Source organism: Aspergillus welwitschiae (genome assembly GCF_003344945.1).
Source record: "Aspergillus welwitschiae strain CBS 139.54b unplaced genomic scaffold BDQ94scaffold_11, whole genome shotgun sequence".
Lineage (NCBI taxonomy): Eukaryota > Fungi > Ascomycota > Eurotiomycetes > Eurotiales > Aspergillaceae > Aspergillus > Aspergillus welwitschiae.
Window position 1 is genome coordinate 712512 of NW_020798705.1, and position 18085 is coordinate 730596.

The 18085-nt window shown below is 53.5% G+C and overlaps 8 protein-coding genes across 8 annotated transcripts; 5 read left to right on the forward strand and 3 right to left on the reverse strand.

Moving 5' to 3' along the window:
- The first annotated feature begins 1081 nt into the window (after positions 1-1081).
- BDQ94DRAFT_16460 (glycerophosphocholine phosphodiesterase) lies at positions 1082-5053 on the forward strand. Its single transcript, XM_026770064.1, has 4 exons — positions 1082-1351; positions 1418-4231; positions 4289-4689; positions 4740-5053. The coding sequence occupies exons 1-4, from the start codon at positions 1216-1218 to the stop codon at positions 4980-4982; spliced, it is 3594 nt and encodes a 1197-aa protein (XP_026627915.1). The 5' UTR covers positions 1082-1215; the 3' UTR covers positions 4983-5053.
- A 156-nt stretch (positions 5054-5209) lies between these two features.
- On the forward strand, positions 5210-6780 carry BDQ94DRAFT_141094 (TFIIH/NER complex subunit TFB4). The gene is made up of 2 exons (XM_026765749.1): positions 5210-5520; positions 5610-6780. The coding sequence occupies exons 1-2, from the start codon at positions 5475-5477 to the stop codon at positions 6701-6703; spliced, it is 1140 nt and encodes a 379-aa protein (XP_026627916.1). The 5' UTR covers positions 5210-5474; the 3' UTR covers positions 6704-6780.
- Positions 6781-7039: 259 nt separating this feature from the next.
- Positions 7040-8767, reverse strand: BDQ94DRAFT_169202 (threonine aspartase 1; the record flags this gene model as incomplete). Its single annotated transcript, XM_026771236.1, has 6 exons — positions 7040-7061; positions 7117-7223; positions 7268-7377; positions 7429-8325; positions 8396-8595; positions 8661-8767. The coding sequence occupies 6 exons, from the start codon at positions 8765-8767 to the stop codon at positions 7040-7042; spliced, it is 1443 nt and encodes a 480-aa protein (XP_026627917.1).
- A 985-nt stretch (positions 8768-9752) lies between these two features.
- Positions 9753-11648, forward strand: BDQ94DRAFT_141097 (actin-related protein 3). The gene is made up of 4 exons (XM_026765750.1): positions 9753-9963; positions 10035-10057; positions 10122-10483; positions 10552-11648. Exons 1-4 carry the CDS (start codon positions 9929-9931, stop codon positions 11449-11451), a joined length of 1320 nt encoding a protein of 439 aa, XP_026627918.1. The 5' UTR covers positions 9753-9928; the 3' UTR covers positions 11452-11648.
- A 350-nt stretch (positions 11649-11998) lies between these two features.
- On the forward strand, positions 11999-13253 carry BDQ94DRAFT_169204 (MDR family NADP-dependent oxidoreductase; the record flags this gene model as incomplete). The annotated part of the gene is made up of 3 exons (XM_026771237.1): positions 11999-12830; positions 12897-13063; positions 13116-13253. The coding sequence occupies 3 exons, from the start codon at positions 11999-12001 to the stop codon at positions 13251-13253; spliced, it is 1137 nt and encodes a 378-aa protein (XP_026627919.1).
- BDQ94DRAFT_16493 (tRNA (uracil(54)-C(5))-methyltransferase) lies at positions 13179-15206 on the reverse strand. Its single transcript, XM_026770154.1, has one exon. The coding sequence runs from the start codon at positions 15159-15161 to the stop codon at positions 13422-13424; it is 1740 nt and encodes a 579-aa protein (XP_026627920.1). The 5' UTR covers positions 15162-15206; the 3' UTR covers positions 13179-13421.
- A 149-nt stretch (positions 15207-15355) lies between these two features.
- BDQ94DRAFT_141101 (mitochondrial 37S ribosomal protein uS5m) lies at positions 15356-17212 on the forward strand. Its single transcript, XM_026765751.1, has 2 exons — positions 15356-16497; positions 16556-17212. The coding sequence occupies exons 1-2, from the start codon at positions 15459-15461 to the stop codon at positions 16849-16851; spliced, it is 1335 nt and encodes a 444-aa protein (XP_026627921.1). The 5' UTR covers positions 15356-15458; the 3' UTR covers positions 16852-17212.
- BDQ94DRAFT_169207 (DASH complex subunit DAD3 family protein) lies at positions 17191-17836 on the reverse strand (the record flags this gene model as incomplete). The annotated part of the gene is made up of 2 exons (XM_026771238.1): positions 17191-17511; positions 17663-17836. The coding sequence occupies 2 exons, from the start codon at positions 17834-17836 to the stop codon at positions 17191-17193; spliced, it is 495 nt and encodes a 164-aa protein (XP_026627922.1).
- Positions 17837-18085: the final 249 nt, after the last annotated feature.

The following is an 18085-nucleotide window of genomic DNA, read 5'->3' on the forward strand; positions in this document are numbered from 1 at the left end:
TTGTTACAGAAGTTAGTATCTACAGCTACTAACTAGTAACAAGTTTCAAGTTGGATGGAGTGGAAAGAAGAATCACTGCAAGATCCGGTCCTTTCCTAGTGGTGATCTGTTGGTCCAGTTACCTTCTGCTCCTCACTCGTGCAGTGAAAAGGATCAGCTTCTCTCTACCGGTGGACTCACCCCAAGAAAATAATCATCGTCATTATCATCATCCAGATTGCCCCCCGGTATTGCATCCATTCATTTACCGCCATTTGAGCTCTCAGATTTATTGGCATTCATCCCGTGCCTTGCAAACTCGAATTTTTGCATCGCTTCATCCGGTGGTTCGAACCGTTCATCCGCCCAGCGCCGCGGGCAAATCAGAGAGCGTCCGCCGGGCAGCAGATCCAGCGTCCGGCCATTAATGGCCAGCAATCTGGGATAAGTCCAGGTGAGTCGCCTGGACTGCCTCTTACGTCGCCAGTGGAGTGTATTTGAAGTATCTTTTGTTGGTCACGATGGAGACCGTGTCTAACTAGCGAATTCGCTAGCACCACCTTAGACTTAAAGACTATTTGGCCTCGGCCCTTTGCTCGCCCCTCTCTCCCTCTTTCTTCTGCTTGCTAAGGTGCAGCTGGAATTGCTGGACCTGCTGGAACTTCTCGAAGCTCCAAAAACCGTCCCTTTGGGCACGTGCTGATAGGTTCCGTCGGTTGGCCTCCTTTATCGGGAGTCGCCTTAACTACTTTACGATCAAGTAGTATATGCCCTGCGCTTTCTTTCATCCTTCCCTCTCAACCACACTAATTCCTTCGCCGTGTTTCGTGTTTCTCCTTTTCCTTTTCTTCTTCCTCAATATCTCCCTCTCCGAATCACGGCGTGTCCCTGAAGCCGTCCAATTCCTCAGGTTTTCACCTCCCAGATTTCAGCTATCTCTTCTACCATTCTTCATGTCTCCTCAATAAAACTGACACATGGCGCTCTTCTCCTTCAAGCTTCACCTGTCCTTTTCCTTTTGTCTTTCTCGCATTTGCCCGTCGAATAATATTTGATCTACGTGGCATTTCTATCGTTGGGTTCGTGGGTTCAAGTCTGTTCTCCTGAATCTCACTAAACCAAAGGAAGCCGTGGTGTCTTAGATCTCAGATTTATATACCTCCCCCTCAGAGTCCTTTCTCATTGGTTTCTCTCTCACCAACCACTTGAAACAACTTGCATACACATTCATCCAAGATGAAGTTCGGACGCCAATTACCCCGCAACGTGGTCCCCGAGTGGGGCTCTGAATACATCAAATACAAGGCCTTGAAGAAGCTCATCAAGGCTGCGGCGGACAATGTGAAGGCTGGCAAGGAGGCGGACCTTGCTGGTGAGTCGCTCTTTGAATAGTTGTGTCGTCCATCACAATGCAATCTTAGCTAACTCTGTCGCATAGGTTTCTTCTACTCCCTCGATCGAAATCTCGAGGATGTCGATCACTTTTACAACAAAAAGTACGCCGATTTTTCCCGCCGTCTGAAGTTGCTGGAGGACAGATACGGGCAGTCTTTGGATGGTGGTCAGCGATTGGATTCCGAGGATGTCGAAGACCTGCTGGCTGCTTTGCTTGAACTGCGTAGCCAGATGCGTAAACTGCAGTGGTACGGCGAGCTCAACCGTCAAGGATTCATCAAAATCACCAAGAAGCTCGACAAGAAGGTTGGCGCTCAGGCGCAGCAGAAGTATCTGCAGACCAAGGTCGACCCAGCGCCGTTCGCTTCGAACACCCGGGTCACTGACGCGCTGAGGAAGATCAATGACCGCTTGTCCGTCCTGGGCGAGCAGAAGATCGACGATGATGCGAGCTCCATACGCTCCTCCTTGTCATTGAAGAAGGGTCCTGCGCGCCCCAACTTAAACTTGCCTGCGAGTATGCTTCAGACCGTCGATGAGGCGCTGCGCAAGGATGATACTCATGTGCTGCTGGAGTTACTTGAAACTCTGAAAGCGGCGGCAGATGAGTCGGGAGAAGATGTATACCCTAAGGTCCTTAACAGCCTCCTTCAGCGGTCCATCAACTATCGTTCCACGAGCTGCATCTCGGTCCTTCTGGGTCGCATGGACTCGCTGGACGAAGAAGATGATATAAATAGGCGCAATTGTATCCATCGCTTGGTGATATCGATCGGCCGGGCGCAGTCTACCACAGACTCAGAGCAGTCTGCGTCCATGGTCCTGGACTTCCCTCTGGAAACGTCCAATTATATCACCCCGGCTGCGCTGCCGACCCTCCAGCCCCCTCGCCCAGTCGTGATGGAGGCGGACCACCCTAGTCATTTGGATCGGTCCGATCCCTCTGTGTCGCTTCTGCAGTATCTCTTGGATCAGCTCCAGCCCAATCAACGAGATGCCCTCGTCGCCAAGGACATTGCGGGACGCACGCCGCTACACTACGCGGCGCAGTATGGATTCAAGGTTGTCTGCGAAGTCATCATCGAGCATTTGCAGGCGTGGGACCTGTTTGATGTGACCGAGGGCATTGATGGTCCGCGCTGGCAAGACAACGATGGTTGGGCTCCGTTGCACTTGAGTGTTGTTGGGGGCCATCCGTTGACGACCCGTGCCCTTCTCGAGGCAGAGAATTGGCATGGTGCCAACAAGGACAAGGCGAAGATCCGCAAGCAAGTCTCACGGTCTAGCGCAGTACTTGCTTTGGCCACCAAAGCCAACTTTGTGGACATTGTCAAGTTATTGGTTGAGGCCGGCGTGGATATTAACTACCAGGACGAACAAGGCGAAACTGCGCTGCATGTTGCAGCCCGGTTCGGCCATGATAAATGCGCCAAGATCCTGCTGGATGGCAACAGTGAACAGAAGGCTGACACAGAGCTTGCGGAAAACACATACTCCTGGACTCCTTTGTTTATCGCTTGTGTTGATGGCGCGCTGAGAGTAGTGGAGCTGCTCATCGAGGCCGGTGCCAATCTGGAGCGATGCGACTCCTCTGGCTGGACCGCGAAGGAGCATGCCTCTCTGAGAGGTCATCTTGACATCGCTCGGTGTCTTGCCAAGGTCACTCCCGCGCCGGATATTAGTGAGTCGGAGCCTGTGATCCCTGTGCCCCCCGTGGCCTCTGATCCGCCCTCACCTCCCCTGTCGTCGCTTGCCGAGAGAAGATCGAACGGTACTCCTGCCGCGAGCTCTCTACGGAACGCAGAGCCTATCAAGACCTTTGGACACCGGTATCTCACCGATGAATCCATGGTTTTGGTTAGCCTGGGAACCATGGACATGCGGACGCATACGGCAGCAGTCAACCTGGACCGTATCCCGATGGAGAATGCGCATTCCACGCAACTTGACACTGCTTTGTCTCTGGTGGTCTCTGCTAGCGGAGCTCGTGGAGAGCCGGAGGTGATCGATCTCCCTGTCCAGGAGAATATCTCTACCGAACCCATTGTCTTTCATGCCGCCGACGCTACGAAGGTCAGACTCCTTTTTGATCTGATTCCCACGTACGCAGGCTCCAAAGACAAGGTGGTCGGGCGTGGTGTTGCCCTACTTTCCAGTATCAAACAATCGGTGGGATCGAACCGTATCAATCTCAAGGGCGACTCCACAGTTCCTATTGTGGCTGCCAACACCCTCGAGGTCATTGGTTCGGTGACTTTCAACTTCCTCATCATCACACCTTTCAAGCATCCCAACATGACGGTTACCGGAGAACAGACCTACTGGAGGAGTATGAGCTCAACGATGGTGATCGGACATCGTGGTCTAGGCAAGAACATGGCCAGTCGAAATTCGCTGCAGCTGGGCGAGAATACCGTCCAATCATTCATCGCTGCCGCGAACTTGGGCGCTTCCTATGTGGAGTTTGATGTGCAGCTCACAAAGGATCATGTTCCTGTCATCTACCATGATTTCCTCGTCAGCGAGACGGGTATCGACGCGCCGGTCCACACCCTTACCCTAGAGCAGTTCCTCCAGTTGGGCGACAAGGGTCCATCTCGCAGGCCGGGATCCCCGGTACCGGGTACGGACGGCATTGGAGAGGGGATGGCCGCTGCTTTCCGTCAGCGGTCGATGTCTGTAGGCGGTTCCGAGTATGACCCTACCGAACTCAACGAAAAGATCAAGCATACCCGCGATTTCAAGAAAAAGGGCTTCAAGGGAAACAGCCGCGGCAACCACATTCAGGCCCCATTTGCCACATTGGCAGAGTTGTTTCAGAAGCTGCCCAAATCGGTGGGCTTCAATATCGAACTCAGTGAGTACCTCTTCCCATGAAAGAACAGTTGCACGACGATCTGACCTAGATCGCCAGAGTATCCTATGCTCCACGAGAGCGAGGAAGAAGAGATGGACACGTATGCGGTGGAGCTGAACTCCTTCGTGGACACGGTTCTCACCAAGGTGTATGACATGGGTCAGGGCCGGAACATGATATTCTCCAGCTTTAACCCGGACATTTGCCTGCTGCTTTCTTTCAAGCAGCCGTCCATTCCGGTCCTCTTTTTGACGGACTCTGGTGCGTCGCCTGTTGGTGATATCCGGGCCAGCAGCTTGCAGGAAGCGATTCGTTTCGCGTCCCGCTGGAACCTGCTGGGCGTTGTCTCGCAGGCCGAAGCGCTAGTGCTTTGCCCGCGTTTGGTCCGGGTCGTGAAGGAGTCAGGTCTGGTCTGCGTGTCGTATGGCGCCATCAACAATGACCCAGAGAGTGTCAAGGTATGTAGCCCCTAACAGTTGTGTCGTCTATTTACTAACTGTTAGTGCAGCTCCAAGTGGCCGAGGGAATCGACGCTGTCATCGTGGACTCGGTTCTCGCCATCCGTAAGGGTCTCACAGAACACCAGGGCAAAGGCGATACGCCGGGCGTCTCGCCGCAGCCTAGTCCTCTGGCCAGAGCGACATCTGGCTCTCTCAAGGAGTCGCTCAACATTCCTGTGTTGAACCAAACGGAGCAGAAAGATGACCATCTACATGTGAAGCCGGAGGCCATTACATCTAACCCCCGATAAATAGCGCGTTATTTGACCATCAGTTAGAATTGGGAAGACATAGTTGAATGCATTCTATTATTGGTCTGTTAGTTACCTTGCAGGTGTCTTGAACATGTAGACTCGTATCTTAGCTACAGATGCTAGTATCGGTACATTCCGCAGTATAGATCACGTGCGCCGGAGATGTTCCAGCTCCGCGCGGCGTCCGAAGTAATCGCATCTCTGCTACAAAAACTTCTCGATCGCTCATTTCCACCTCACCGGTCTTCGAGCGCAGCTTCTTCACATGTTCAAGCCTGCAGCTTGTCCAGCAAAGCTACTTCAAACTTAATACCCACAGCCACACAACCACCCCGCAGAAACGAAGCTTTCGAACTACAGCCGCACCGCATACTTCTCCGAGCTCACCTCCACACGACAATGTATACACCTTAGATACCAACCAACAGCTTCAGATCTGCTCTTCCATACCTCAGTCTCCCACACCGAACAAATACACACATACACAAGATGAATACCATCGACGCAACAGAACACTACGAAACCAGCGCCCACGGTACGTCCACCAACCACATACATCCATCACCATCTCATCCCCCTCCCAAATCCAACTTCTACCCTACAAACTAACAAGACGAAATATAGACCGGCCCCCCTCCCTCCTAACCATCATCCTCGACACCAATCCGCACGCCTGGGCACTCCTCAACCCCTCCCTCCCCCTCTCCACCGCCATCGCCAACATCCTCGTCTTCATCAACGCCCACCTAGCATGCAACTACGCGAACGAAGTAGCCGTGGTATCCTCACACACCTCTCAAGCAACATGGCTCTACCCCGTCGAAAAAGCCACCACCACCACCGCCGCCAATAACCTAGACTCCGACGGCGACATCTCCATGCGCTCCCAACAACCACCACCATCTACTCACACCAACGTAAACAAATACCGCCCCTTCCGCATCGTCGAAGAACAAGTCTCCACGCACCTCCACAACCTAATGTCCCAAACCACCCCAGAAACCCTCCAATCCACCACCTCAACTATGATGGCCGGCGCGCTTACCCTAGCACTAAGCCACATCAACCGCCGCACGTTAGCATGGAATGAAGCGCACGGGGGAGATATCGACACGACAAACCCCAATGACCCTTCTTCAACATCCTCCTCATCACATAATACAAAGGGTACTGCGGAATCAACCCTCCAATCACGCATCCTCATTCTCTCTGTGTCAAGCTCCACCGGTTCAGCGCATCAATATATCCCCATCATGAATGCTATATTCGCTTGCCAGAGGCTGCATATTCCGATTGATGTATGTAAGGTGTCTGGCGATGCGGTATTCCTGCAGCAGGCGTCGGATGCGACCAAGGGGGTGTATATGGCGTTGGATGAGCCGAAGGGACTATTGCAGTACTTGATGATGGCGTTTTTGCCGGATCAGAGGAGTAGACGCCATTTGGTGCTGCCTACAAGAGTGGATGTGGATTTCCGGGCGGCGTGCTTTTGTCATCGGAGGGTTGTGGATGTGGGATTTGTGTGTTCGATTTGTTTGAGTATCTTCTGTGAGCCGTTGGGGGATGGGGTGTGTTTGACTTGTGGGAGTCGGTTGGATGTTAGTGATTATGGGGCTAAGCCGGCGGTGGTGGCTAGAAAGAAGAAGAAGAAGAAGGTTAAGGGGAATGGGATGTCTGCGGCGGGGACGCCTACGCCTACACCGACGCCGGGGCCGTGAGTGTCTTTGTGGGCATGGGATTGACTACGTGGTGAAAAGGAAGTTGCCTATGTACTGGCTACGGGATAGAATGGCCGAGGATTGCCATTGAATGCTTGTTCATTCGGTATCTTCGGCTCGAATTAGCAAATGGTTACTCGCCCCTGCATCCATACTCAGGACCCGTGCGGCATCGCTTTAATCTGGATGGACGCTGACACTTGACAACCAAACGGACGGGGCGTGGCCGGCACGGCACTCGATCATTCTGTCGGCGAACGTCATCGACCCGGAAACAAGCGCCGTAACGCTGTCGGACGCCAAGATGCACATAGTACAGAAGACGCAGGATAGGCTTTATTTAGCTGGTTTTGGGGCCCTGGGTCTGATGTTGTCAGCTTAGCTTGATCTGTACAGTAGCTGTTATCAAATACCTTTTGGCTCTGCAGGCGCGGCCACCCTGGGCAATGGTACCGCCCCCGCCATTGCGAGACATGACACACACGGGCTTCTTATCGACGCTACTCATCGATGCAAGAGCCTGATGTAGTTAGCATTGACCGTCTCTGATGCGGGGCTTCTTACAAAAGAGTCTGTATTGTGGGCGAAGTGGAGGAACGCTCCGTCGACCGTCTTCTTAACCGAAAGGATGCCAATGGCGCCGTTACAGATACTGTTTATGACGCCCGGATGTCCTAAAATCAGCTATTAGCTTGTAAACTGCGAATGTAGATGGCGAGAAGTACCCATGAAATCGTCTGAAATAACCGCTTTCATGGCCTCCTCTTCGGTGACCTCTTCGAATCCGCCCTCTTTACGCTTTCGATGGCTATAGTAGATGCGTGACGCGCAGGTACTGGCGGCCATAGTCGTTGCAATGTGCTCACCAGTCCCCGAAGTGATAGTCGCAACGCAGGTCGCCTCTGAATCGTTAGGGTCCACGGGGAATACAGCAGTCCCGATACCAACAAGCGCGGCAGGGCCAATCCGCCCGCGATGCTTCATCCCAATGCCTCCGGAAGAAGAGCCTGCAGCGATGTTCCCTTTACTGTCTATGGCTATTGCACCCACGGTATCATTGACTCGGTCAATATCCATTGCGTCGACGCCATGAGGAGCTTCGGAAGGAGACAAGATATTGTGGCTCGTTGACATGTTCCCCACAGCAGCGGACCGCGCACCGTCAGTTTGCTTGCCATCATTGACCCTGGGGGCAATGGAGGGTGCTAACTCCGAACCTGCCGGCGGCGTGATACGACGTGGGTCTGCAGTAGGTGCGCTCTTGGTACTCTGAGTGCTTACTCCAGTCACCGAGGCTGGCCCAGGGCTCGAAGCCGCAGAGAGCAGCTGGGCCGGATTGACGGTGGGGGGCCGGCGAAAGTGCGAGCTCAGGCGGGTATGTTCTCCAGACTGCTTCCTCTCCCGAAGAGTAGCGGCTTCCAGATCACGTTTCCAATGAGTCCACCTTTCTCGAGCCGACGGAGCTACTAGACCGTCAGGGGGCAGCACCACCAGCCCGTGTTCGTAGGCAAAATCCGTAGCACCCTGTCCCACTAGGAAGTTTGGAGGTACTCGGGCTAGCGAGAGCGGCTTCGAGGAAGCGTCAAGGATGACCCGCGCAAGGGAGATGGGGTTCTTGACCTCTACACCAAGTCGTTAGCACTGAGTAGTTGACCTTACAGATCGGTTCGGGACTAGAGAATAGATACTCACGACCGACAGCACCGACAGCACCACTGCGTCCTAGATGATTGACGACAGTGGCATCGCACTCGACGGTGCCTTCAAGGTTGAGGTTGCTACCGTAGCCTGCGTTGGTCATTTCGCTATCCTCTAGCATCATGATGGCAATCTCAACAGCGTCGACGGCCGATCCACCGTTCTTCAGCATCGACATTGCTACTCTCGCCGCTCTGCTCCTCGTTAGCTCGGTTTGGACTTGACCCTCGAAGGCGTGAGTTGGGCGTGGAGAACTCACTTCTCACAGGTCTCTAGATGCGCTTTCTCATTGTGCGGGGCATGAAAGCCGGCTCCCGCATGAACGAAGATAGCAGAGATATCTCCGCTTCCCTTTGAGCGACTCATTGTAGAACTCAGTCGCTGCGCTCTGAGGCGAACTGAGAGGTGCAACCTTGTGAAGCACTGGAGAAAACGACGCAGTCCTGGAGGCCGTGAGTGCTTCAGGGCGGGAGGCCCCGGCAACTCACTTCTTGAGGTTCTCTCCGTGGTTTTGGTACACGTGGACTTGCAGGGCTGGAGTTGGAATCAAAGCTGGGACGAAGAGGGTAGAAGAGAGCAGAAGGTGGGATGAAAAAAGGAAGAAGCGGACTCGTCAACACACACAAGAAAAAATTGAGTGTTCAGAGAGAGACGCGGGTCTCTTGCTGCCAGCCTGCTGCCGGGACGATTGGTGATTTTCTGAAATCAAGCGGCGTATTTGTAGTGAACGCGGACGTGAGACGGTGATGATAACCGTTAAGGATAGGTTTGATATAGTAAGAATGATCAACCTAGGATGCGGAGCGGGAAAGACAGAGGGAGGAAGAGAAAGGGAGATAGGAATCAGGTAGTAGAAGTGTTCAAGAGAGGTTTAAAGATACTGTAGGCATTAATTGTATAGAAGAAGGGGGATGGTGAAGCTCAAACAGCTGGATAGGATCATTGGATCAAGTTCCTTCCTCAGCAACTGCATTGGAGGTAGTTTCCTGAGGAGGGTTTACTTATTTCACGAACATCATGAAGAGGGTGTCTACATATCAACTTCAAGAACAGAACCGGTTCACCTCCCAATGGAAGTTAGTCACATGAGAGGTACACTACAAGAACCAGAATATTCCCTGACTATGCAATGCTGGTTAATGTTATCACCAAAAGGAGTGAGAATCAATCCATTTGGAGGTAATATCTAACTGTGTATCGTGGACCGCAGTGGGTGTACCATACCAAACGTGACGTCGTTACCCGTAAAGTATGGGGCAGCCGCAGTTCCCAGGCAGGGCATCCAGGCATTCCATCCATCCTGAACTTACTGCCCGCCTCCATCTCCATCTCCGTCCCTTAACCCCCCTCTTCCCCTCCAATCTCCCTCCTCGTGATAATTCTTTCCCGTCCTTCCTGGCGGAGTTCCTGGATGATTGCGCTCTCATCCTCTCAAACCCAATCAATCGTCTAATTACATCTCTTCCATCTCCTTCTTTGTCCGGCCAGTGATCAGGGGGAGTGTGCGTGTACTCCACATCATCAGTCATGGCTTCCCAGACCCCGGCCGTTGTCATGGACAAGTATGCCATTCACCATCCCCATATCACACAATACTTGAGCATCCGCTAACTTGCACGTTCTCTCTGTTCAGCGGTACCGGTTATTCCAAGCTTGGTAGGTCTCCTGATAGCTTCCACGTGGAGCTCCGCCGGCAAGCTCCAGGCTGACAAGTCTCCAGGTTTCGCCGGTAACGACTCGCCCTCTTTCGTCTTTCCCACCGCAATTGCGACCAAAGCTGGTGCCGGAAGCGCTGGCTCCTCCGCTGCCGGTAGACCTCCTGTTGCGAACAAACCGTCCTTCCTAGCTAGCGGTGGTGGGGCAGGCTCCCATCTATCCGCGAAGCGTGGTACAGAGGACTTGGACTTCTTCATTGGCGATGAAGCTCTGGCAGCGGCCAACGGGCCCGGTTATGCGATTAACTACCCCATTCGCCATGGTCAGATCGAGAACTGGGATCACATGGAGCGGTTCTGGTCGAATTCCATCTTTAAGTACTTGCGCGTCGAGCCGGAGGACCACTACTTCCTCCTCACTGAGCCGGTAAGACCCCTCGATTCCTTCCAATGGCTCTTTGCGGATGCAATGCTGATCGGGTATTGTAAACAAAGCCCTTGAACCCCCCCGAGAACCGTGAGAACACCGCCGAGATCATGTTCGAGTCTTTCAACTGTGCCGGTCTATACATTGCCGTCCAGGCTGTGTTGGCCCTTGCTGCCTCGTGGACCTCCTCGAAGGTGACCGACCGCTCTCTCACCGGAACGGTCATCGATTCCGGTGACGGTGTCACACACGTTATTCCCGTCGCCGAAGGCTACGTCATCGGATCATCTATCAAGAGTATACCCATTGCCGGTCGCGATATCACCTACTTTGTCCAGAGCTTGCTCCGTGACCGCGGTGAGCCGGATAGCAGCCTGAAGACGGCTGAGAAGGTCAAGGAAGAGTACTGCTACGTGTGCCCCGACATCGTCAAGGAATTCGCCCGCTACGACCGTGAGCCGGACCGCCTGCTTAAGCACACCGTGACTTCGCCCAACGGCCGGACCGTGAGCATCGATGTGGGCTACGAACGTTTCCTGGCGCCCGAGATCTTCTTCAACCCCGAGATTTATTCCTCGGACTTTTTGACCCCCCTGCCTAATGTCGTCGACGGCGTGATCCAGTCTTCCCCCATCGATGTGAGAAGGGGTCTTTACAAGAACATTGTGTTGTCCGGTGGATCTACGCTGTACAAGGACTTTGGACGGCGTCTTCAGCGTGACATCCGTCATCTGGTGGATGCACGCATTCGGGCGTCGGAGGCGCGCAGCGGAGGCGCCAGAAGTGGTGGACTGGACGTGGCAGTTGTGACACACAAGAGACAGCGCCATGGACCGTGGTTCGGAGGTAGCTTGCTCGGACAGACGCCGGAGTTCCGCAGTTACTGCCACACCAAGGCAGAGTACGACGAGATTGGTCCTAGTATTGTGCGCCGCTTTGCGCTGTTGGGAGGCCCTGGCAGTTCGTAAACATGTGGTTCTGTCTATAGTTTAACTTGATATGCTGCTGCCTTGCTACCAATATCCGGTGATAGTAAATAGATGACGGTTGTCTATTTTGTCTTGATTTTGTATATACTAAATGTATGGTTACGCGTCTGCTATAGGTCTGATTGCATCGTTTAGTCTACTACTACTGGTCGATACTATCTCGTATACCTCGGAGGTGAATGCCGCTACGGTCTCCAAAAACAAGTAATAGCCCAGGGTATTTCTAATCACTACGCGAATACTAGCATTTCTAAGCAGGAACCTAGCAGTAAGCACCAGTAGCACACTACTAGTATAGTAACTAACATCACACCATTCAGCATGCAGCGATCCCTGCTCACAAGCAGCATAGACCTACTCTAAACCGACTAGACGCCGCACCATACATCCCCCCCGCATATAGCACAATCGAGAAGTAGTATAAATACCAGCGTCATACTCCCTTCACACTTCCCAATTCCACAAACCACTAGCACCCAATTCATCCTCCTCACACATAGAACCCAAGAATAAACAAACCACAATCATGTACCCCAACAAGTCCCTCATCCTCACCAACATCCCCACGGGCCTCCCCACCCCACACAAAGACCTCACCCCCCTTCCCCGCCCCCTCGACATCACCACCCCGCCCCCAAACCCACACTCCCTCCTCACCAAGCTCCTCTACGCCAGTCTGGACCCCTACATGCGCGGCCGCATGCGCCCCGCGCACATCAAATCCTACAGCCCACCGTACCCCCTCGACTCGCCCATCACCGCCTACGCCGTCGCCCAAGTCGTGCACTCCACGCACGCATCCTTCAAGACGGGCGAGATCATCTACGCGCGTCTGCCTATCCAGGAATACAGCATTCTGTCTATATCCCCAGCCTCCACCAGCGAAGCTGGAGGGGAAACATGGACGCTGGAGAACAGCCTCGACGGGGCAAACAGTCCCGTGCAGAAGATCCCCACCCCGCTGCCCTCGGGGATTGAGCTGTCTCAGTACGTGGGCATCCTGGGAATGACGGGGTTGACTGCATACGCGGGACTGTTTGAGATCGGGGAACCGAAGAAGGGCGAGACGGTGTTTGTGAGTAGTGCTGCCGGGGCGGTGGGGAGTGTTGTTGGCCAGCTGGCGAAGCGGATTGGGTGTAGGGTGATTGGGAGTGCGGGGGGAGAAAGGAAGAGGAAGTATGTGGTGGAGGAGTTGGGGTTTGATGAGTGTTTTGATTATAGGGTTGAGGGGGCGAAGGAGGCGTTGGGGAGGTTGGCTGGCGGAGAGGGTGGAAGTGGTGTGGATGTGTATTTTGAGAATGTGGGTGGGGAGCAGTTGGATGCTGTGTTGGAGGTTATGAATAACGGGGGGAGAATTGGTGAGATTCCCTTTTTTTTTCTTTGTGAATGTTGGGTTTCGGGGGCATGCTGACTGATGATTGCAGTGGCTTGTGGAATGGTCTCGCAGTATAATCTCAAGCCGGAGGAACGGTACGGCCTCAAGAACCTGTATAATGTTGTCACGAAGAGGCTGCGCATGCGCGGGTTTATTGTTGGGGATAAGGATATAGGGCCCAAGTGGATCAAGGAGAGGAATGAGAAGGTTACTGCTGTGAGTGATTCGTCTTCCCCGGAAAGAAGAATACCTGCTGACGAGCGTGTAGTGGTTGCAAGAGGGCAGTATCAATGCCAAGGAGGATATCACGGTTGGCATTGAGAATGGTCCAGAGGCGTTTGTTGCCATGCTGCGTGGAGAGAACTTGGGCAAAGCGGTTTTGAAGATTGCAGACCCTGATTTGTAGACTGAGCTCATTTTATTAGTTCCGTAGCATGTCGAAGAACCAGCATGATAGTGAAGTATAGATGAAGAGAAATCTGCAAGCTGCAAATGGTATTGGCTCATTGTATATACGCGTACTCTATCAGTCATGTCTCCTTTTTAAACCACCAACGCCATCAAATATATGAATCTAGGCAGACTCGGGTATACTCGTCTTGTTCAGAATAGCAACTCCTTCAACATGTCCCGTCTGCGGGAAGAAGTCGAATCCCCGGATGCTCTCGATCTCGTACCGGATCTTCTTCTCCGCATCGCCTTGCACCATGACAGCCACGTCGCGCGCCTGTGTGTGCACGTTGCAGCTGACGTAGACCACCCGGCGCGGTCCAAAGGCCAGCAGCTGCCGGAGAAAGTCGTCACTGCATCCCTTGCGCGGGGGGTCAATCACCAGCAGAGTCTGGTCAGGAGGGTAGGGCACGTCCTTGAAAAGCGTGGCTGCGTCTGCGGCGGCGAATCCAGTGTTAGGGAGCTTGTTGTCGCGAGCGTTGTCCCGCGCCGAGGCGATGGAGTCGCCGGCAACGTCGACGCCCAGACTGGACTTGAAGAGCGGGGAGAGGGTGATGGTGAAGAGACCGGAGCCGGAGTAGGCATCCAGAAGGTATTTGATGGGTTTGGCGTCTTGGTCGTTGTTCGGGGGCATAGCGTGTTGGCGGATGAACTCGGTGAATCCAGATAGGATGGAGTTGTTGTTCTGGAAGAATGCGCCGGCTTTGTTGGTGAAGACGTAGTCGTCGACATATTCGATGCTGGTGGCGTTCGAGTCAGTCACGCAGCGCTTCTCTTCAATGTAGGTATCCTTTTCGATGCGGATGACGTCGCCGGAATCCTGTCCGGGCTTGTTGATGGGCGCAGGAGGGTTCTCGCTGTCCTGCTCTTTCGGCACGCGGCTGGTGGATTCGCGCATGAGAAGGGTGGCACCTTTGGTGTACTTGCCAATGGTCTCGGCCACGCGCTTGCGCTCGCTCTTTAATCCCTGTCGGACAATGTCGGTGCCCAAGGGGCAGTCTTCGATATCCAAATCCATGCGTCGGTTCTTGAAAGTGAAGCCAATCGGAGGTACCTCCTTGTGCGGCTCGCGGGGCCCCTTACCCCTCCTCTTGTTTCCGCCAGGGGCTGCAAAGTGCGGCGTGAGCTTTGTCCGGTAGCCATATTGCAGCGGAGATGGGAAAGTGTCGTCGATGGCGGGAATCAACTCTGGAATCAAACCAGAGAAGTTGGCGTAGGCCTTCTCCACGATGCGCTTCTTGTGGGCGAGCTGGTCTTCGTAGGACATCATCTGCAGCTGGCATCCCGAGCACCGACCAAAATACTGGCAACCAATGCCGGCATCGTTGCGCTTAGGGCCAGGCTCAATGACCTTGATGAAGTCCGTCATGCTGTAGGACAGAGAGGGGAAGTGCCGCACCACCTTGACCAGAACCTTGTCGCCGGGGACTGTGAAGGGAACGACGTAGACATGATCCTGGTTCTCGGACAATGCTAAACCATCACCCGTTGATGATACATCGGCGACCTGAACTTCAATTTCGGTGAAAGGCTCGGGGAGGGTGGGTTGCGGGGGCGTGGAAGCGTCTTCTGTCTCGAGCTCGGTTTCGGGCTTGTGTCTGCGGAGGAGCTGATCAATGTCGGTCTGGAGGACCTCGTCGAAACCACTGCTCTTGTTATCGCGGGGAGCCTTGACTCTCTTGCGCCGCTTTGCGACGGTGTCGGGCTTCTTGGGGGAATTCTGCATGGTGGGAGGATTGAAGGCTAATTGCGCATTGCGCGGGCGACCAGATTGATGGAAGAGAGCCAACCGTTGGACCTGTTGAGGAACGCTGGTTGGGAGTTTTCGCAGAGTATATGATCGCAGGGACCGCAAGGCAAACATATATGAATCCCGAACCAGTTAATAAGAAAAACGGAGGGATTGTGAAAGTTGAAGTGGGAGGAAGAAAAGGAAGTTGGAGAAATGGAGGAAAAGGAAAAAGTGAGTGAGCAGGAAAAGGCGGGCGGGGATTGGCTGGAAACGACCCGCTGAGAATTTCACTCGAACTTCAATGTCCTTCCCTTCGCCGTCTTGAACTTCCCCGTCCATCACATCTTCTACTCCTCCCTTCTCCACCATTCCGGATTATTTGCTCTCAAGTGGCCTCTGCTGGCCAGAGAGCTCTTCTTCCGCTTCATCATGAGTCTCGCACGTCCGGCCCGATGCCTCTTCTGCAGCTTCTCGCGTGCGGCCTCCGCCGGCCCTCGCGTGCCTAGTCGCCAGTTCCACTTGTCATCGATACAGCTCTCCGATCGGAAACCGAAGGTCCCAGAAGTCAACAAGGCCCCCGAAGGAAAGACCCTGGATGAAATCTACCGGGAAGTGAAGCTCGACGACTTCAAGCACTATACCGAGGAGGAAAAGGCCGCCCTCCGGGAAGAATACTCGCCCGAACAGATTGCCGCCATTGAGGCCGGTGAGAAGGCCATTGACCCCAAAGACCTGGCTGAACAGTTTCGTCTTCGTCGGGATCCCATGAGATTGAAGTATCTCGATGATTTCTCGGTCATTGAACCCGGCGTCGACAAGCACGTTCGCGCCCCCAAGTCCAACTCCGACTACAACGCGACATTCAAGACCGAGGATGATTTCATGGAAGACTTTGCCCGCTTCTTCGCCGAATCATCGGAGGATCCCCAGCCGGCAGATTTCGTACGATTCCTCGAGACCACCCGGGTGACTCACGGCAAGGAGGAGAACGAGCTCAACGGACACAGCGCGCTCGCACCCAATCTCTTGAACGATGGGGAGACCTTGGAACACATGGGCGACGAGGTGGTGGCGAGGCCGCAATACCGCACAAAGACTGGAGAGCTTACGTTCTTGAACCCCGACGAACCCAACGAGGCGGAGAAGAGACTTTTCCAGGTCACGGGCTTCGGTAGAGATTACCTCAAGTCTCTGTACATCAAGGACCTCGTTATTCGCCGTGTCAGCAACCAGACTCGACTGGGTAAGGTCCCGAGTATGTCCGTCGTTACGGTCGCCGGTAACCAGAACGGTCTTATGGGTATCGGAATCGCCAAGTCCGATGAAATCATCGATGCCTGCCAACAAGCTCGCGCTCGGGCTGTCAAGAACATGCAACCTGTGCCGCGCTACGAGAAGCGGACCATCTTCGGTGACGTCGAGGGCAAGGTCGGAGCTGTGCAGTTGAAGTTGATGCACCGTCCCCCAGGTACGATTGTCCGAACCCTGAAATGTTATTTCAACGCTAATGCTTGATGTTCCCACAGGTTTCGGTCTCCGCTGCCAGCACCTGATCTTCGAAATGTGCCGTGCGGCCGGTATTCACGATATCGCAGCCCGGGTCAACCGCTCCAGAAACCCCATGAACACAGTCAAGGCAGCCTACGAGGCGCTCATGAGCCAGCGCAACCCCGAGGATATTGCCCGTGCCCGGGGTAAGAAGATGGTCGATGTACGGGGAGTGTACTATTCCGGAAGAGGCATCCAACAGGACATGTATGCTCGCCCGGTTCGTGATCGGGAACATCGTGAGCGGCCGTCCCGGGAAGCTCGGCGAGCTTGAGGTGGTGGATTTATTCCCATTTGAAAGACACAAAGAAATATATATCTCTCTGGGCACAGCACTGCATACAGACAGCAGCAGCAGACATGTTCTTTTGCGTCATGGGCGGTGTATATAATGTTTTCCCTTTTTCTCTTTTTCTTCTGTTCAGATCTTGTATTCTCAGTCTAAACATGTATTTGTATCCACCAGCATCAAAGCAATACTCAATGATTGAATAAGTCTAAAACCCATAAAAGGAAAAACAGGGGTATATCATATATCACACCATCTATCCACCCACAACCCAAATAACCATACACACAAAAGAAACCGAAAAATAAAAAAATATCCATAAATTCAATACCTCCCAAAACTCTCCCCCTCCGCCCCATACCCCCCATACCCTCCATCCCCATACCCATACTCGACCCCGTCACCCTCCTGCCGCTGCATCATCCCCGAATACCCATCCCCGTCCTCCATTTCCTGCATCTGCATCTGCTGCTGTTGCTGTTGTTGTTCCTCACTCTCATTAAAAATCTGCTGTTGGAGAACAATACTATACACGCTCGCCTTGAGCAACGTGCAGACCGTCGCGGTTTGGCGTTCCAGGCCGCGGAGCCCGTCCAGTGTGAGCGTCGTGGGGTTTTCGGCGAGTGTGGAGAGTTTGGTTGATAACTATACCATTTTTCAAGTATTGTTAGTATTGCAGGGAAGAGGTGTGGTGGGTCGTCATCTGTGCTTGAAGGGTGTTTGTAGGATTGGATGTATTCGAGTGGACAATGGTATGGGATTGGGTGGGTAATGGGGGGAAAGGGGGAGGACGCACCTTATTTACATTCCCTAATAGACGAGTATATTCATCTAGGACTTCTTGTTCGAGGGAGCTGACGAGGGGGTTTGTGGTGCGGAGGAGAGGGTTGGGGGTTTCTGTCGCGGAGGAGGGGGAGGGGTCTTCGGTGTGGATGGCGGAGTGGTCGTGGTCCTGGGGTGGGGAGGACATTTTGATGGGGGTTCTTCTTGTTCACTTTCTCTTTTGAGTGTCCGTGATTGTGTATTGGGTAATTGTTGGGTTGGTGGTTGTTTGGGGTATGTTGTTGTTAAGGTAGGTGAAATGATGTTTGGATCTGGTTTGGTTTGTTTGGGTCGCGGCGGATGGGATTCCGTCGTGTCTCAACTCGACTACTATGTAGCTGCTATGTCTTTCCGAGGGGGAGCGTACTACGGAATACTAGAACATGAAGAGCAATAA